Source organism: Bombus pyrosoma, linkage group LG4 (assembly GCF_014825855.1).
Source record: "Bombus pyrosoma isolate SC7728 linkage group LG4, ASM1482585v1, whole genome shotgun sequence".
In the NCBI taxonomy this organism is placed as follows: domain Eukaryota; kingdom Metazoa; phylum Arthropoda; class Insecta; order Hymenoptera; family Apidae; genus Bombus; species Bombus pyrosoma.
This window is the reverse complement of record NC_057773.1, coordinates 6,596,412-6,610,133: the sequence shown is the minus strand read 5'-3', so window position 1 is coordinate 6,610,133 and position 13,722 is coordinate 6,596,412. Positions and strand designations below refer to the sequence as shown.

The window sequence follows — 13,722 nt, the reverse complement described above, 5'->3', positions numbered from 1 at the left end:
AATACATAAAAGGGGCATAAATAAAGAACAGAAACTTTATTTGATACAAGACATTATATTATAATAACATTATTATGATTATAATAGTTAGATACATTGTAAACATTTCTATTGATAACCATAATAACTACATTATTCAATAGCGTGATCCCAATAGTAAATAATATAAAGTGACATCATACATAACTTCCTTCACATGATTTAATTCGATTCTCTATGTATATACACTTAAAAATATGTTCACAGCGAGGTATATATTTCGTATTTGAAAATGCCGCGAAATAATCGGAGCAAAATCCGAGATAGCCCGAGTATGGCCGAAGTTGTGAGACGGGTAGGGGTCGTTGGGGCGGCGTTTTGATCGCCACCTAGCGGATAATCGGCAGTCGTTGCAGCGAGGCGCAGGAGGAGGTTCGCTCGCCATATTTGTTGTTGTCGTCGATGGGGTAGCTTAGCTGAAGTTTTGGTCTAGTGCAGTGGTGTAGTGCGCAATTCTAACGTAAATTACTGCGATCATTCGTGTGTCTGTGTCGGGCTTAACCTTCGCGGAAGGTACTGCGGACACGGTGCAAGATGTCTCTTACATAAAACTGGTGGGGCAGTGGTGGCTCAGCTGTCTTACTCTGTTGTCGAGTGCGCTGTTTTATGTGTGTATGTGTCTATACATAAAATATATATATACATATATATACATATATGTACATATATATACATATTTATATACATGTTTATGTACTATTCCTCATTTTGTTCTGGTACCGTACTGTTCGTTCGGTGGTGCTAGTAGTAGTAGCAATAGTAGTAGTAGTAGAAGAAGGAAAGAGGGGTGTGAAGTGCACCAGTGACCGAACGTTAAACTTGTTAGAGAGGGTGAGGTAAGCAGGAAAAGGGTTAGAAATCCATGTGTACAAAAGGTGTGAAAGGTGGAACAGTGAGATATACGGGCTAGTAGATGTATGAAAGGAGAGGGACTGCTCTTCTATGCGGGGTCGGGGTCGTCGCACGTTCTTGACGTGGGTCTGTCGACCCGCCAAGGTCCTTATGCCTCCGTCTGTCGCGTCACTGATACGTTTGTGTCCCTCTTTCGAATTTTCTTTGCCCTTTATTCTATTCGCGAGCTAAACCTAACCTAATCCTTTCTAACCTTAATCTTACGGCCGCTCGTTTGACATTCGCCACAGGCTATACATTCTTTGCTGACAAATCGGACATTTCTTCTTTCTTAATTGTTTAAGGTAAACTATATACATACATATGTATTGACGTTCTAATGTTTCTTTCTTTTTCCTTGTTTTTTTTTATTCGCATTTAGGACTGGCGCGAAATTATCCAAAATATGAAAATGATACTTTAATATACGAAAAATCAATACGCTTCTTCAAACATGACGTAAATCAGCTGTTTCTGTTTTACTTTGCGTTTTAAGCAATTTAATGTTTTCGAATAACCACAATAACGTATATTCGATGCCTTTTTAAATGTTTCCCATGTTTAGATGAGGACTTGTTAATTTCGAATAATAGTCAGATTTAATCGATCTGTGTGATTCCAATGTCACGAGTGTAATATTTGTTTTATGGTATTGCCGCTCTAATACACGTGCACAAACAAGAGTGTCTGTAAAGAGAAAAGTTTTTTCCGCGCAGTGCTTCGGTGATTATTTACGCGTTTACATGATCGACGCGCTACAGTCGGTGTTGCACCTTACTCACGGAAAACACGGTTCGGGAGACATATTCAGTTATTCATACTAAATATTCGTTTTAATTCGAATGTCAAGGGGGTTAACTTCCGGCGATGTGCTAGACTCCGGTTTAAATTTATTTGCGGAAAATAAGCAAAACCGAATAACAGTATTGGAAAGTGAAAGGTGACCTTCTTCTTCGGCATCACGGACAAAACATGACAGCGACAAAGAACAAAAGTATTTGAAAATATGATCGACTGTTTTTAACCAACTAATCTCATTACCATTAGCATATTAAATGATGTTTCGAACGACGTCGATCGTTTTCTTTATCTAAACGATTGGAAATTGGACAAGAATAATAAGAGATAATGATTATTTAAATATATCAGTGTAAAAATTATTTAATTATTACAATGTTAAATATTTCTCCATTTTTAAATATCAATTTTTATTTATGACGTTAAATGTCAAATTAGTATAAAATAGAGCAAATAATTAAATTCTTTTGAAACAATAAACATCCATTAGTAAGTATGTATTACTATGTAGGGTACGAAGTATTATAATGTTGCTTGTACACCGATTGGTGGAACAATTAAAAGTAGCGACTGTTGCTGTTATAGCTGTCGGTGATGGCAGAGAGGGCTAATAGAAGGGAAGTATCGGACTCCGTGTTGGCGGCGGTAAAACGGTGGTTAGGGGTGTACGCCCGGATTTACCAATTACCCTACCATGCCGGACAAATCAGAGTTCAATTAACAAATTTCATAGGTGTCCAGTCCTGAAAAGCCTGGCGAACACATAAGCTAAAAGTATCATCCGCGAAATATTGTCTGACTCTTCTTAAACAAAATTTTTTTCTATATGTACACAAGATTCTCTTCTTTATGTCCCATCCAAATTGAATGTTTATTATTCCTGTTGCATGTGTGACGTAGTTTTGCAGTTCTTATTTTATGATTGTTTAGTGATAGTACGGCATTGTATGTGTTGTTTATTTTCTTTTTCGTTTCCATATATTGTTGGACAATGTGAAAAAGGACTATTGCTTTTAATATTGAGGTTGGTGAATACCGTTGTATTCAAAAATCAAAAGGGGCAGATTTGAGTAATGCTATGTTACTTTGTTTATTAATTCCCATTGCAATGAATGTATTTAGTAACATCGCATGAATGAATTTGAAAAATGCTAATGTTTCAAAAGTTGTCTTATTCAAACATGTGCTTACATAGTCGTAAAGGGTATTTATATGTATTATCAAATAGAGAAGGAAATTGTCTAATTGTAAGGGGGAATAGTGGTCATTGTATAGATACAAATAGAGCTATTCATTCACTATTAAGCACAGGTAGACAATTACTGAATAGTTCAGCCAGTTAAACCATTCAGGTCCAAAGATCCAAAGTTCGAATTGCTTACTTGTAATTACTTACTTATAAAACCAAATGAAATCGAGTTGGCTGATATAATTACTTACTTATAAATGCAAAAATCATTCGTTTATAATGCGTTAAAATAAAACAGAATTCGAACCTTGATAAATGAAAGACAACACATACGATCCATGATATCCCAAACAAAAGAAACATACGTCAACCCTCTAACTAACCTAAATAACTATTCTCCCACAGGCGGCGATTCGCGTGGGGCACAGGGTTGAAGGGTTTGCACGTCGAACGGTGGCTCGGCTCGTAAGAGACGGCGGCGGTGTCGTCGCTTCGTGATCGCGGTGGGGCTGTCGTCGGAGCACGGTGGTCGTTCGGGGGCGCAGTGGCTCGTAGTGTCGCGCGTGCCGATTCGTACGACAATTAAAACTGGCAGGCAATCTGGCTCGGTCTCCCGTGGCGGTGGGTGGTAGCGGCGGTGGCGGTGGAGGCAGTGGAAGCGGCGGAGGAGGAGGTGGTGGAAATGGTAGCAGCAACAGCGGCAACGGGGGTGGCGGCGGATCTGGCGGCGGTGCTCGGGGAACAGAGCCGGCTGCCGCTTCCGCCGTATCCGTGGCCGTGGATAATGTCGCCGGTCAATCGAGTGCACCTCAGATAATCGAATGGGAGGAGACTGATCGTTACTCCTTCGACGATTCTGACCGTTTCGAAGAGGATTCTCTATGCAGCTGGAGTAGCGAGCCGGAGTCGTTGTGTAATAATTGGAGAGGATGGCGACGGCCTATCGCTGGTTTCGGCTTTCCCAAGAAGTCTACGGAAGGTGAGATTTTTCTTTTTCTTTATGCCGGCTGATGCCGGTGAGTATAGCGTGTTCGAAGTTTGGTGATCATTCAAGGATTGGGCAAAGACCTATTTGAAGACAAAGAGGGGGAAAATTGTTTGTAAGATGATTTAATAGATACGATGACCTTGAATGGTTCAATGATTTAGGACATGCTATAGCTATATCACCGTATACCACGTGGATTTGTATTGTCGTACGTACGTTCTATTATAAGGTGATTCAATTTAGACGTATGAATGGTTACATTAAGTGAAATTCTTATGTCGATACGTAGATTAATATACATAATGTTGTACATAATAATACAACATGAAGTCAATACAAAGTGAATAACTTTGATGCATCAACTGGAAAATTAACACGAACGATTAATTGTGTAATCCGTGTAATTGTAATAATGTGACGCAGAAATAGGGAGGAATTTTTTTTATTTATGACGCGAATTGATGAAATTTTCTAATTCGTTATTCCGAAGCGTTTTTGATCTTAGTCGTCAGCTATGCGTCGAGTCGTGTGGTCCGACGCAGTAGATCCATTATCTTCGGTAGCCTAAGACATATGCATTGTCACTGCGTCCGCAAGATGAACGTGTGGCAATGCATTATAATTCTCGCGTCTCTTTAAGCGTCGCTGAAGATGCCCGCGTATCCTATGACGCATACAAATTCCACGACCCGTTGGCTCGAGTAAGCAAGGTTAATGATTTCCCATCTTCCTGATGCACCGTCACGTTTCTTCGTGCTGTTTCATTCTTACCTGTCGTCTCACCTTCCGCAATCGGTGACGTTTGACTTTCCATAAAAGAGACTCGATGATTCTGGGTCGATCGGTATCAGCATTTTCTTCATTAATAGCGCCATTTGCTAGTTTGTAAAGCTTTCACCACATAGAATATCTTCATTTTTAACGTTAGAGAGATTTCCTCGCGGAAATATCTCCAAGCAGAGAAAGTAGCTGTCATAATAGAGGGCGCGAAGTTTAAGCCATATTCTGGCTGAAGCGGAACGTTCTCGGTTCGAGGACGCATTGAAAACTCGTTTCATGATAAATCAAACAGGAAAAGAGCGTCGAGACGATGATCGAAGTTCTTTTTTCATACTTTTAACTGTAATTGAGTTGGCACGTGGCCAACGTTCATGTGTCGCGTAATTTACTTGCTTACCTTTGCTCGAGAGCGTATGTTACACCTTGTAATAATAATTTACTACATGGTTGCGCGGTGTGAACCGAAGCGTGAAGTCGAAGTCAGTTATTTTACTGCAACGTTGATTTGATCGTGTCTATCGTAAAAACACGTTCCGTGCAGTTACACAATTTTTTTCAAAGCACAAAATCGTTTGGCGAACAGGAGTGTATCAATAGGTTTTTCGGATATGGTCGCTGGTGTAATTGAATTTTTTGCCCACATCTTTCTCAACATATTTCTTTCCATTTTGCACTCATTGTATCGATAGTATGAAAAACGTTAGTAGATAACGTAGTTGTGCTATTAGGTCGAATGCACACGTGCGACATTTTATCGCGCGATGCCGCTACGGCCATATGTCGTGTCTTTGTTTTCCTATTAAGAACAATAAAGACAGGCATATGGTCTCAGCGGGATCGCGCGGTAAAATGTCGCTCGTATGCATTCAGCCTTAAACGATATCTTATGTACGTGTAAACAATTCCCCTGATTTGACGGTTCTATCTTGAAAAAGGCAAAAGATAGAAGAGCAATCGTTAACAAACACTGTGTCATAATATAGTAGCTTTTATCAGGCACGTAAGATTGCGTCTTTCGCATAGAATACGTATCTTGTAATATATCATCGTCATTATCCACATTCATAGAATTTTATCGCATTGCGTTATGTGACCATGCGAATGGATACTACTTTAACAGAATTGTAATCTTCCAATGAATGGTAATTCGAAGCGTCATATGCAATTGTACTTTTGCAATAGCAATCCTTTTCAATCTATATGCAACCTTATAATCTTACTTGTTGCATATTGGATAAAATTCAAGAAGTTAAACCATCTTTCATCTACTATTTATTACTTTGTTTTTTATCAGAGACATATTACAAAGTGTTCCATCGTCCGCTGAATTTCTTCGTATATTCTCGAGTTACATTTTCATAACGTTATATAGCTAAAATTTAGATATCTAATCTCCTATCAGAAATACAAAATAGGGGAGTTTTTTTAACAAAGTTAGTTCTTTATGTAATTTTATAGACATTACATATAAATAAATTTAAACGTAAAAGATAATCAGATAGGTTTTGTTCTTCTTAAAATTTAACAAGCTCTTAAAGGATTAGCATCCTCGATGGGACTAATCATAAGTAGGCTTCTCAATCTCAGTTTCCAATCGAAACGAACGATTCGTACAGCCGTGTCTCGCGTCGTTTAGCCAGGCACACGCGTGTATCTGGATGGAACAGAGGGGAAGTCAGATTTCACTTCATCCTCGCCGCTTCTCCCTGGTATATATACTCCTTTCCTTTTTCTGCACGGTCCTTGCACCACGGCGAGGCGATCAAGGCCGAGAAAAAGACTAAACGAAGAACGAGATAGAGAGGGACAGGACGAATCGTACTCGCTCTCATTTGCGCGCGTAAACATTCCGCCTCGCGTCCGAGCAACGTCTTCGGCAGCATTGGATATTATCAGGCGATACAGTTTACCGCTAAAATATGCTAATTGGGTGCATGTCTGGTGAATTAACGTGTTTTGTTTTAGAATACTCAATCAACTGAGTTTTACAGTCATTCGAGAAAGTAATTTCGGCGGTGAACGCTGCGGAACAATGTTAATGAGCGTCGGTGCATCGTGTTCGTATATGCGTTGACCTAATTCGGAGAAATCGTTAGGAGAATAGAAAGAGAAAATAGAATCGAGAGGTTTTCGTGGTGTCAAAAAGTAAATAGAAGAGTCCGACGCGCTAAGAAGATTTTAAGATTCTTCCAAAATGTCAATATTTCTTTGAAATCGTTATTTTGTTTCGAAATATTTCGTCGAAGGAATATTCCTCTTTTTCATTTCACGAAACATCGAGACAGTTTCTTTTTTCTTTTCTGTTTGGCTCTGTAAATTTATTAATTTGTTCTAATAAACGGAGGAACTCATATGTTCTAATTCAAATCCAGACAACAACAAAATTGGTTGTTGCGCTAAATCAAATATTTTTTGCTCGCATCAATTTTAGGCGGCGAACTATTCAGTTCGTTGAGAATGGTCCACTCTTACTACCAAGGCCTCGTATATTCGATTTTTTTTTTCATTCGACGCGTTATGCCTTCTCACATTCAACTACAATTCAAAACAAGTCACCCTGTACGTGATACTTGATAAGTTTATAAAAATGCCCACCTTTTAACACGTTCGGAAGACGCAGAGGGACGTCATAACGGTTGTTCCATAAGAGCACGTGGGTATTTTTAGACACGGTCCATTTGCAACGGCGAAAGAACATCGTTCCAAGTGTGTTATGCTTTAATTTTCCGTTAATAAGCATGCAGGCGTACGCGCGCTGAGTTTTGAACGGTCTCTCTCGTCGCCGGTTACGACATGCGTTTCCTTCTTTTATTTACACGGGTGCCACCCCTTTAAGAATTGCAACCACGTAGAGAAAGTATCTCATTTTACTTTCTCGGCGCATGCGCGTACGCGACGCGCATACATTTAGAAAGTATATGCGCTCGTTCCCGGAGACGCGTTCGTTCTGTGTCGTTGCACGACCGGTCACGTCGGTTTTCCACATGACCAGTCGATCGCTTCTGCCTAGAATTTTCAAGGTTATCCTCCATCTGCAACACGCGACGCTAATTTGCTACTTTCTGACACGCGGATATACGCGTCGATTACGAACTCTTGTTTTCCATCGGCGCGACTTCGTGAATGCTAATTGACGCGCGATTGATGCTGCGTATGAGCTGATTGAACGTCACGGAAGCGTTCGTCTGATACGAAAATTAATTCTTACTTCAACATTTACGGAGATTCCAATTGCGATCTAAATTCATGCTGCGATTCAAATTTAAATTTCAATTTAAAGATTCAAGTTGGAATTTAAATTTGCACGAGAGTCGAAGTATAGATAGATACCAATCACAATTTGAATGAATTAATATTCATTAAGCACTGAGCGATAGTTCGTCGTAACGTTTTCAATATTTTGGTTTATTAAAATTTCATAAAACTGTAAAATATAAGCGGTGAGGGAACATTAAGCGTATTCTTGAAACATCCTTTCATAGCCGCGTATGATATTAGAAAATTGAATTCGATAACGTAGATGGTGTGAAAATGATTGCAAACGAATGGATACGTTTTTTGATCTATGTATGCAATGAAGGTGATATCTCAAAAGAAAAAGTAAATTAGTCGTCGAGGATCAAACATGCAAAGCGCATTGTTTCAGTCACGGCATCCATTAAAGTTATTTTTGTATATTCATTTCATAAAGGCAAATTAACTCTAAGAGTTATTGTAATTTATCTCTTAGCGCGTCGCGTTATTATTTGTTCCCTGGCGTGCTTTCTATCGTAGTATTGCAAGATTGAATTCCTAATTGTAATCCAACAATACTCTAGAATTTTCTTCAAAAATTTGTTCGCTAATGAAACTTCGCTCGAATTGAATTCGAGGATCCACTACGACGATCTAGTCGATACCGTTCCGATTTCATTAACGATCGCGTGACGAAGAACGGCAACGACGTGGACGCGTCACCCGGTATGTAGCAAGTGAGCAACCCTGGCGCACATCTATGACACGCCTATACCTATTTGAAAGCGTGACAGCTTGAGTCAGTGTACGGTCACGCGCGCCATGCCATCCGGATTTCAATTAGACTAATGCATCGGCAGTGTAGCGAGAAGAGAGTGTGCACGTTCTCGCCTCTTCGTGTTGCACCTCTCGCAGGATGCGCTAAGCATCTCAAATCTCGAACTGAACGTGACCGAAGAACCGCTTCTTCTTGGAAATTATACTGCATTTTTTTGTTTAGCTGATTGTTCTGCTTAAGTTAAGCGTCGAGAATTACGGCGAATCGTGGAACGTATTTTTCATGTGGTTTAGATGTTACATATGGATAAAGCGATCTCTTCTATTTAGAAGGCTAATTGTCTTCTCTGGTGAGAAGATGATTGATTACACGCGATTTACAGTATCGTATGTGGTTTGATCTCTTAGACCGTATTCATGCAACAAAGGACTTGAGAACATCTTCAAAGTTCACCAACTTTTCATTCCTCTGCATCTCGAACACCAGCCATCTATCTCAAACCTTCGATTCATCGATCAAGCTTGTTCCATTTTGCAACCTATCGAAGAATCTCTATAGGGAAGAAGGAGCTGTTGCGAAACGCATGATATCAGAAAGGTTAAATACCGGCTCCCTGCTCCCGGTTCGTCCCTTGAAACGTCGGCTGTCGTAGAAAACAATGGCGGGTGTTGCAGGATATATTGCTAAGAGTAGGAAAAGAAACAATGGTAGGAAGGGGGAAGGTTAAATCAGAAGGGGGGGCTAGTAACGACGGGACGAGAAGTAGTACGGAAAGAAAGTGAGTGGGAAAGATGGGCGACCGGGGGTGGAGAGGGTGAAAAGGGCGGTTGCGCGAGGGTGACAAAGGGTGATCGCGGGAGATGAAGAGCGAGGTCTGAAGGGAAGCTTTCACTGGTCGGATGGTGCTGTAGCTCCTTTTTTACGAACACCCTGCGATCGTACGCGAACCAAGATACGCGAAAACAGATGCATACTTGTAGATACAGTAGAGTTAAAGTAGTATAACATGAATAAATTATTTGAGATATCGAAACTGATGGATAAATTGATATTATATCTTGGCCAGATAAACTGAATAACTGGTACGATTGAAATAAAATGTTTATTGAGGTATAGTAGGTTAATAGAGGAGGCGACGGAATAGCAGTTGTAAATCTCCTTTACGTCTAGGTAATTGTTATTACGGAGGAAAGCTCGGTGTGGATTTTGAATTAAGAACGCGGATTTATGTTCACACTTTTCGTCAGGAAAGTGAGCGTAATGATCTGCGATGCCCATTGGTTATGACCCACGTTAATGAATGGGAAAAACCTTCTTTTCCGTTAGACAAATATCCGCTTTCTCCGTAATTTGTAAGAACGTGCAATAAACCTAAGGACTGTTCTAAGGATCAGCCATAAGCCGGAAATACTTGCTGGATTAAAGGTTCCCGCAAGTTAATAAGATTCAGTTTATGGTGGGGCCTTAGGAACGTGAGGGCCCATTGATCATGACTAACGTTAAGAATGAAGATAGGAGGAAAAAGCCTCCTATCGTGTCTCATGAGTGGCATTGTTTATAGGAAAAACCTTCTTTTCCGTTAGACAAATATCCGCTTTCTCCGTAATTTGTAAGAACGTGCAATAAACCTAAGGACTGTTCTAAGGATCAGCCATAAACCGGAAATACTTGCAAGATTAGAGTTTAAGTCAAAAAGATTCTGTTTATGGTGGTTCCTTAGGTTTATTGAGGGTCTGCACACGGACCCTTGACGGTCAGACAATGAAGAACATCGCACGGACCATCTCACGCGACGTAACAGTAATTCAGATAATTCTTTACCTTGTTGATTAGAAATGATAAGATTTCATTTAGAGCTGTGTTTGATGTTGCAATTTGTTTACAGTAAGATCGTATTAAATCTGTCCTTGTGTGTAATACTTAGATTGTTCAAAACAATTAGAAGATCGTTTTTCGTGTCATTTTAATTTCTGTATCTTCTTCTCGTGTCTGTGTACACTGTTTTAATGATTGTTTGAAAGTCAATTTTTATTATAGTATAGTACGAATAATATGTCAATATATATTATAAGTCTATAGAACTTCTCCGCTCCTCGTCGTCCGATTAATGCAATATAACCATTCGTACTAACGATTTTTCAATTATTGTGGCCAATGTATTAAGGTCTAAGCTATATTGTTGGAACAAAACTGTTTTCAGAGTTTCACGAATTTTCCACCGAACGTTAACTTAGATTAAACCTCAGCCTTGTATTTCCGCTTCATGTGAAAACGTATATATTCATATCAGTATACATACATACATGTATGGAGCATTATATTCTAGCAATATCTCGGTTGTGCATTTCTTTCTTCTTTTTTTTTATATCTGGTCGAAGAACGCTGCACTAACAACGATTTATCATTCATCACAGGATATACCGATGATGAATATTTCATAGGGTTAGCGATAGGGACTAGAAAAATGGCCCCGTGGACGCTTTTTAAGTAAAATGTCCAACGTTATATTTGGGTTAAATCGTTCGAATACCGTCATTTTTCTCGTATTGTCCTTTCGTTCCATTGTATCAGTTCCAATGACGTATATATGGCGTTCCATTTAACCTAGCCACCTTACATGATATATCTACACTTTTATTTCAAACGAAATTTTAGTCGTTTTTATTCAGCCGCTATAAACGTGCTCAAATTTAAATACATAATGGTCGCTTATCACGCATGCTTCTTTAACCAAATATAACGCTTCAGCGAAAAACATGAGTGACCCTGAAGTGTCCTTGACACTTTCATCCACCAACCTTTCTCATTAGCATTCCGGTGCCACCCTCGACCTTCTTCGTCTCCCTCGATGTTAAATTTTTTTTCGACTCAGCATATCCCACGGAATATATTCTACGCTTAGATTAAGACAAGCTGGCATTCTACCTTCTTTCGCGTTTATACAGGGTGACATGAATTAATACTGAAAATATTAAGACGAAGGTCATCCGTTCTGTTAATATAAACAGTCCTTGATTAATTAAAATAATCAATTCTTTTTCATTTTCCTAGTTTTAAGTGTTATAGAATATCTCATCAAAATAGTTTATCATAATTAAATTCTTGACGACGTTACAGAGTGTCAAATTACGATATTCTAGATTCTAGAGGAAGTTTCAAATAACGAACAAATAACTTCGCTATTTTGTAACATTTTTCTTTTAAAAAATAAGAAAGTAAAACAAAAAGCTACGTTAATATCATCCAGAACATGTTTGAATATTTCAATTTGTAATTACTTAAGGAAAAATAATCTCATGCTTCAGTTGTCATATAGGGGTAGAAAGTCTTGTTAGTTGATAGCTTCAGCTCTGTGAAATAAGATATTCGATGTTCGTGACAATTAACTTGAAAATGATCTACCTATAGCTGGACTAGAGTCAATAATACGAAGAAAATTTTCTGCCGTTGAATGAAACACCCTGTATAAACTTATTACGCGCACGCTTTATGCGGCAAGCATTGCTCTATAAATGCTCCATTGGCTAGCCATTGACAGGGCGCTGATTCCAATTTGCTCGCAAGCGAGACGATTCGAGCAACGCCGGTCGAACGACCGATATCGGATTTGGATAATTCCATTCGTCGTCCGATAATTGAATCTATCCGAGCATATCCGGTCCCATGGTTGGATACTGTGCTGGGCAAAGATTCATCGGGATCCAACCCTGAAACGACGAGAACGTGCCTGCTTTTCGTCCGAGGCTCTGCTTGGGAAATATTTTCCGAGGGAAAATCGCCTGGATTAAATTCCCCCCCCCCCCCCGCCGGCTCATTTGCATTTTTGCACGTCGATTACGTGCGTCCGCCTAAACGATCCCTTGTTCGTTTTCCGCTACATTCACTGGCTGGTTGTTTTAATTGTATGTTAGTATTTCGGGGCTTGAATCTAGAGTTTAACGCGGGGAGAATCATGTAACGTGCCTTGTAAACGTTCGAGTTTAATTGGTCTTGTATCATTTAAATTCGCCAAATTCTTACTTCTAGAGAAATTCCAACGAGATATTATAATTACACGTATGTGTTGTATGTTGAGTATGTGTTAAATTCGGCTTGCGTTCTTATTACATAAATTCGTTAGATTCCTGCTTTTAGGGGAATTCCCGTTGAGATGATGGAAATTTCTCGTATAGTCACACACATTGATTGGATAATGTATTAAATATTTCGATAATATAATTAGTTCTCCACACATATTACCTAAACTGCGCTTTCCTATCTGATTTAAGGATTAAACGCGTGCCCTCGCTATTTATCTATTCAGAATATTTTACAAATATTGATCGATTTAACTAATGTCATCTTATTGATTTTATACAAAATTTCTTGAATTTATCACCTCCTTACAATTTTTAAATATATCGAACCGTTCCTTTCTTTCCATTGATTCGTATTATAGTACCCTTCTTTTAAAGATCAAATAATACAAAAATCTGACAGTTATCGTGGTTTTTTCCCACATGGTTTTCACCTGTAAAGAGCCCCGTGTTTTTCCAACTTCCGGTGACCGACGAGTATCTTGTTACTCGAAGCTTGTTAAGAATCGCGTGTAATTAAACGAGACGAAATACGAGTGAGTTAGAGATCGACCGCGAATTTTATTAGCGCGTTGGAAATTTAGAGTCGATTCTATCGTCGGATGGATTTATATTTTTTCCGTGTATACGTGGCTGAACACGCGTGCCCTTTCCTGTGCACAGGCGTACGAGGAACGCGAGATTTACATGCGAGGAACGTGCGTCCAGACAGAAGGGGGATACCTCTTCCTCCTTCTCCCTCCGCCAGCGAAAATATTTCGCACATAAATCGCTTCCACGAGGTTCGTGGATGCTACTTTCGTGGAAAATTATGTAACCTCCGGTGCATCGGCTCGCGAGCCGCGTTTCTAAGTACATATTTTGTTCGTAGACTCGTCGTGCATTTTGCTGTCTGGATCTCCACTGATTTTCTATGACGTTAACGAGCAACGTAGTAAAAGAAAATACG

General features: G+C 39.4%; 1 protein-coding gene across 1 annotated transcript in view; it reads left to right on the top strand.

Moving 5' to 3' along the window:
* Positions 1 to 2,322: 2,322 nt before the first annotated feature.
* The window catches only part of LOC122566647 (zinc finger SWIM domain-containing protein 8 homolog), a 108,979-nt gene continuing 97,579 nt past the window's right edge, over positions 2,323 to 13,722 (top strand). Inside the window, exons 1-2 of the mRNA XM_043724200.1 lie at positions 2,323 to 2,373; positions 3,473 to 3,896. Coding sequence (XP_043580135.1) covers positions 2,323 to 2,373; positions 3,473 to 3,896 — 475 coding nt within the window. The remainder of the gene's footprint in view (positions 2,374 to 3,472; positions 3,897 to 13,722) is intronic.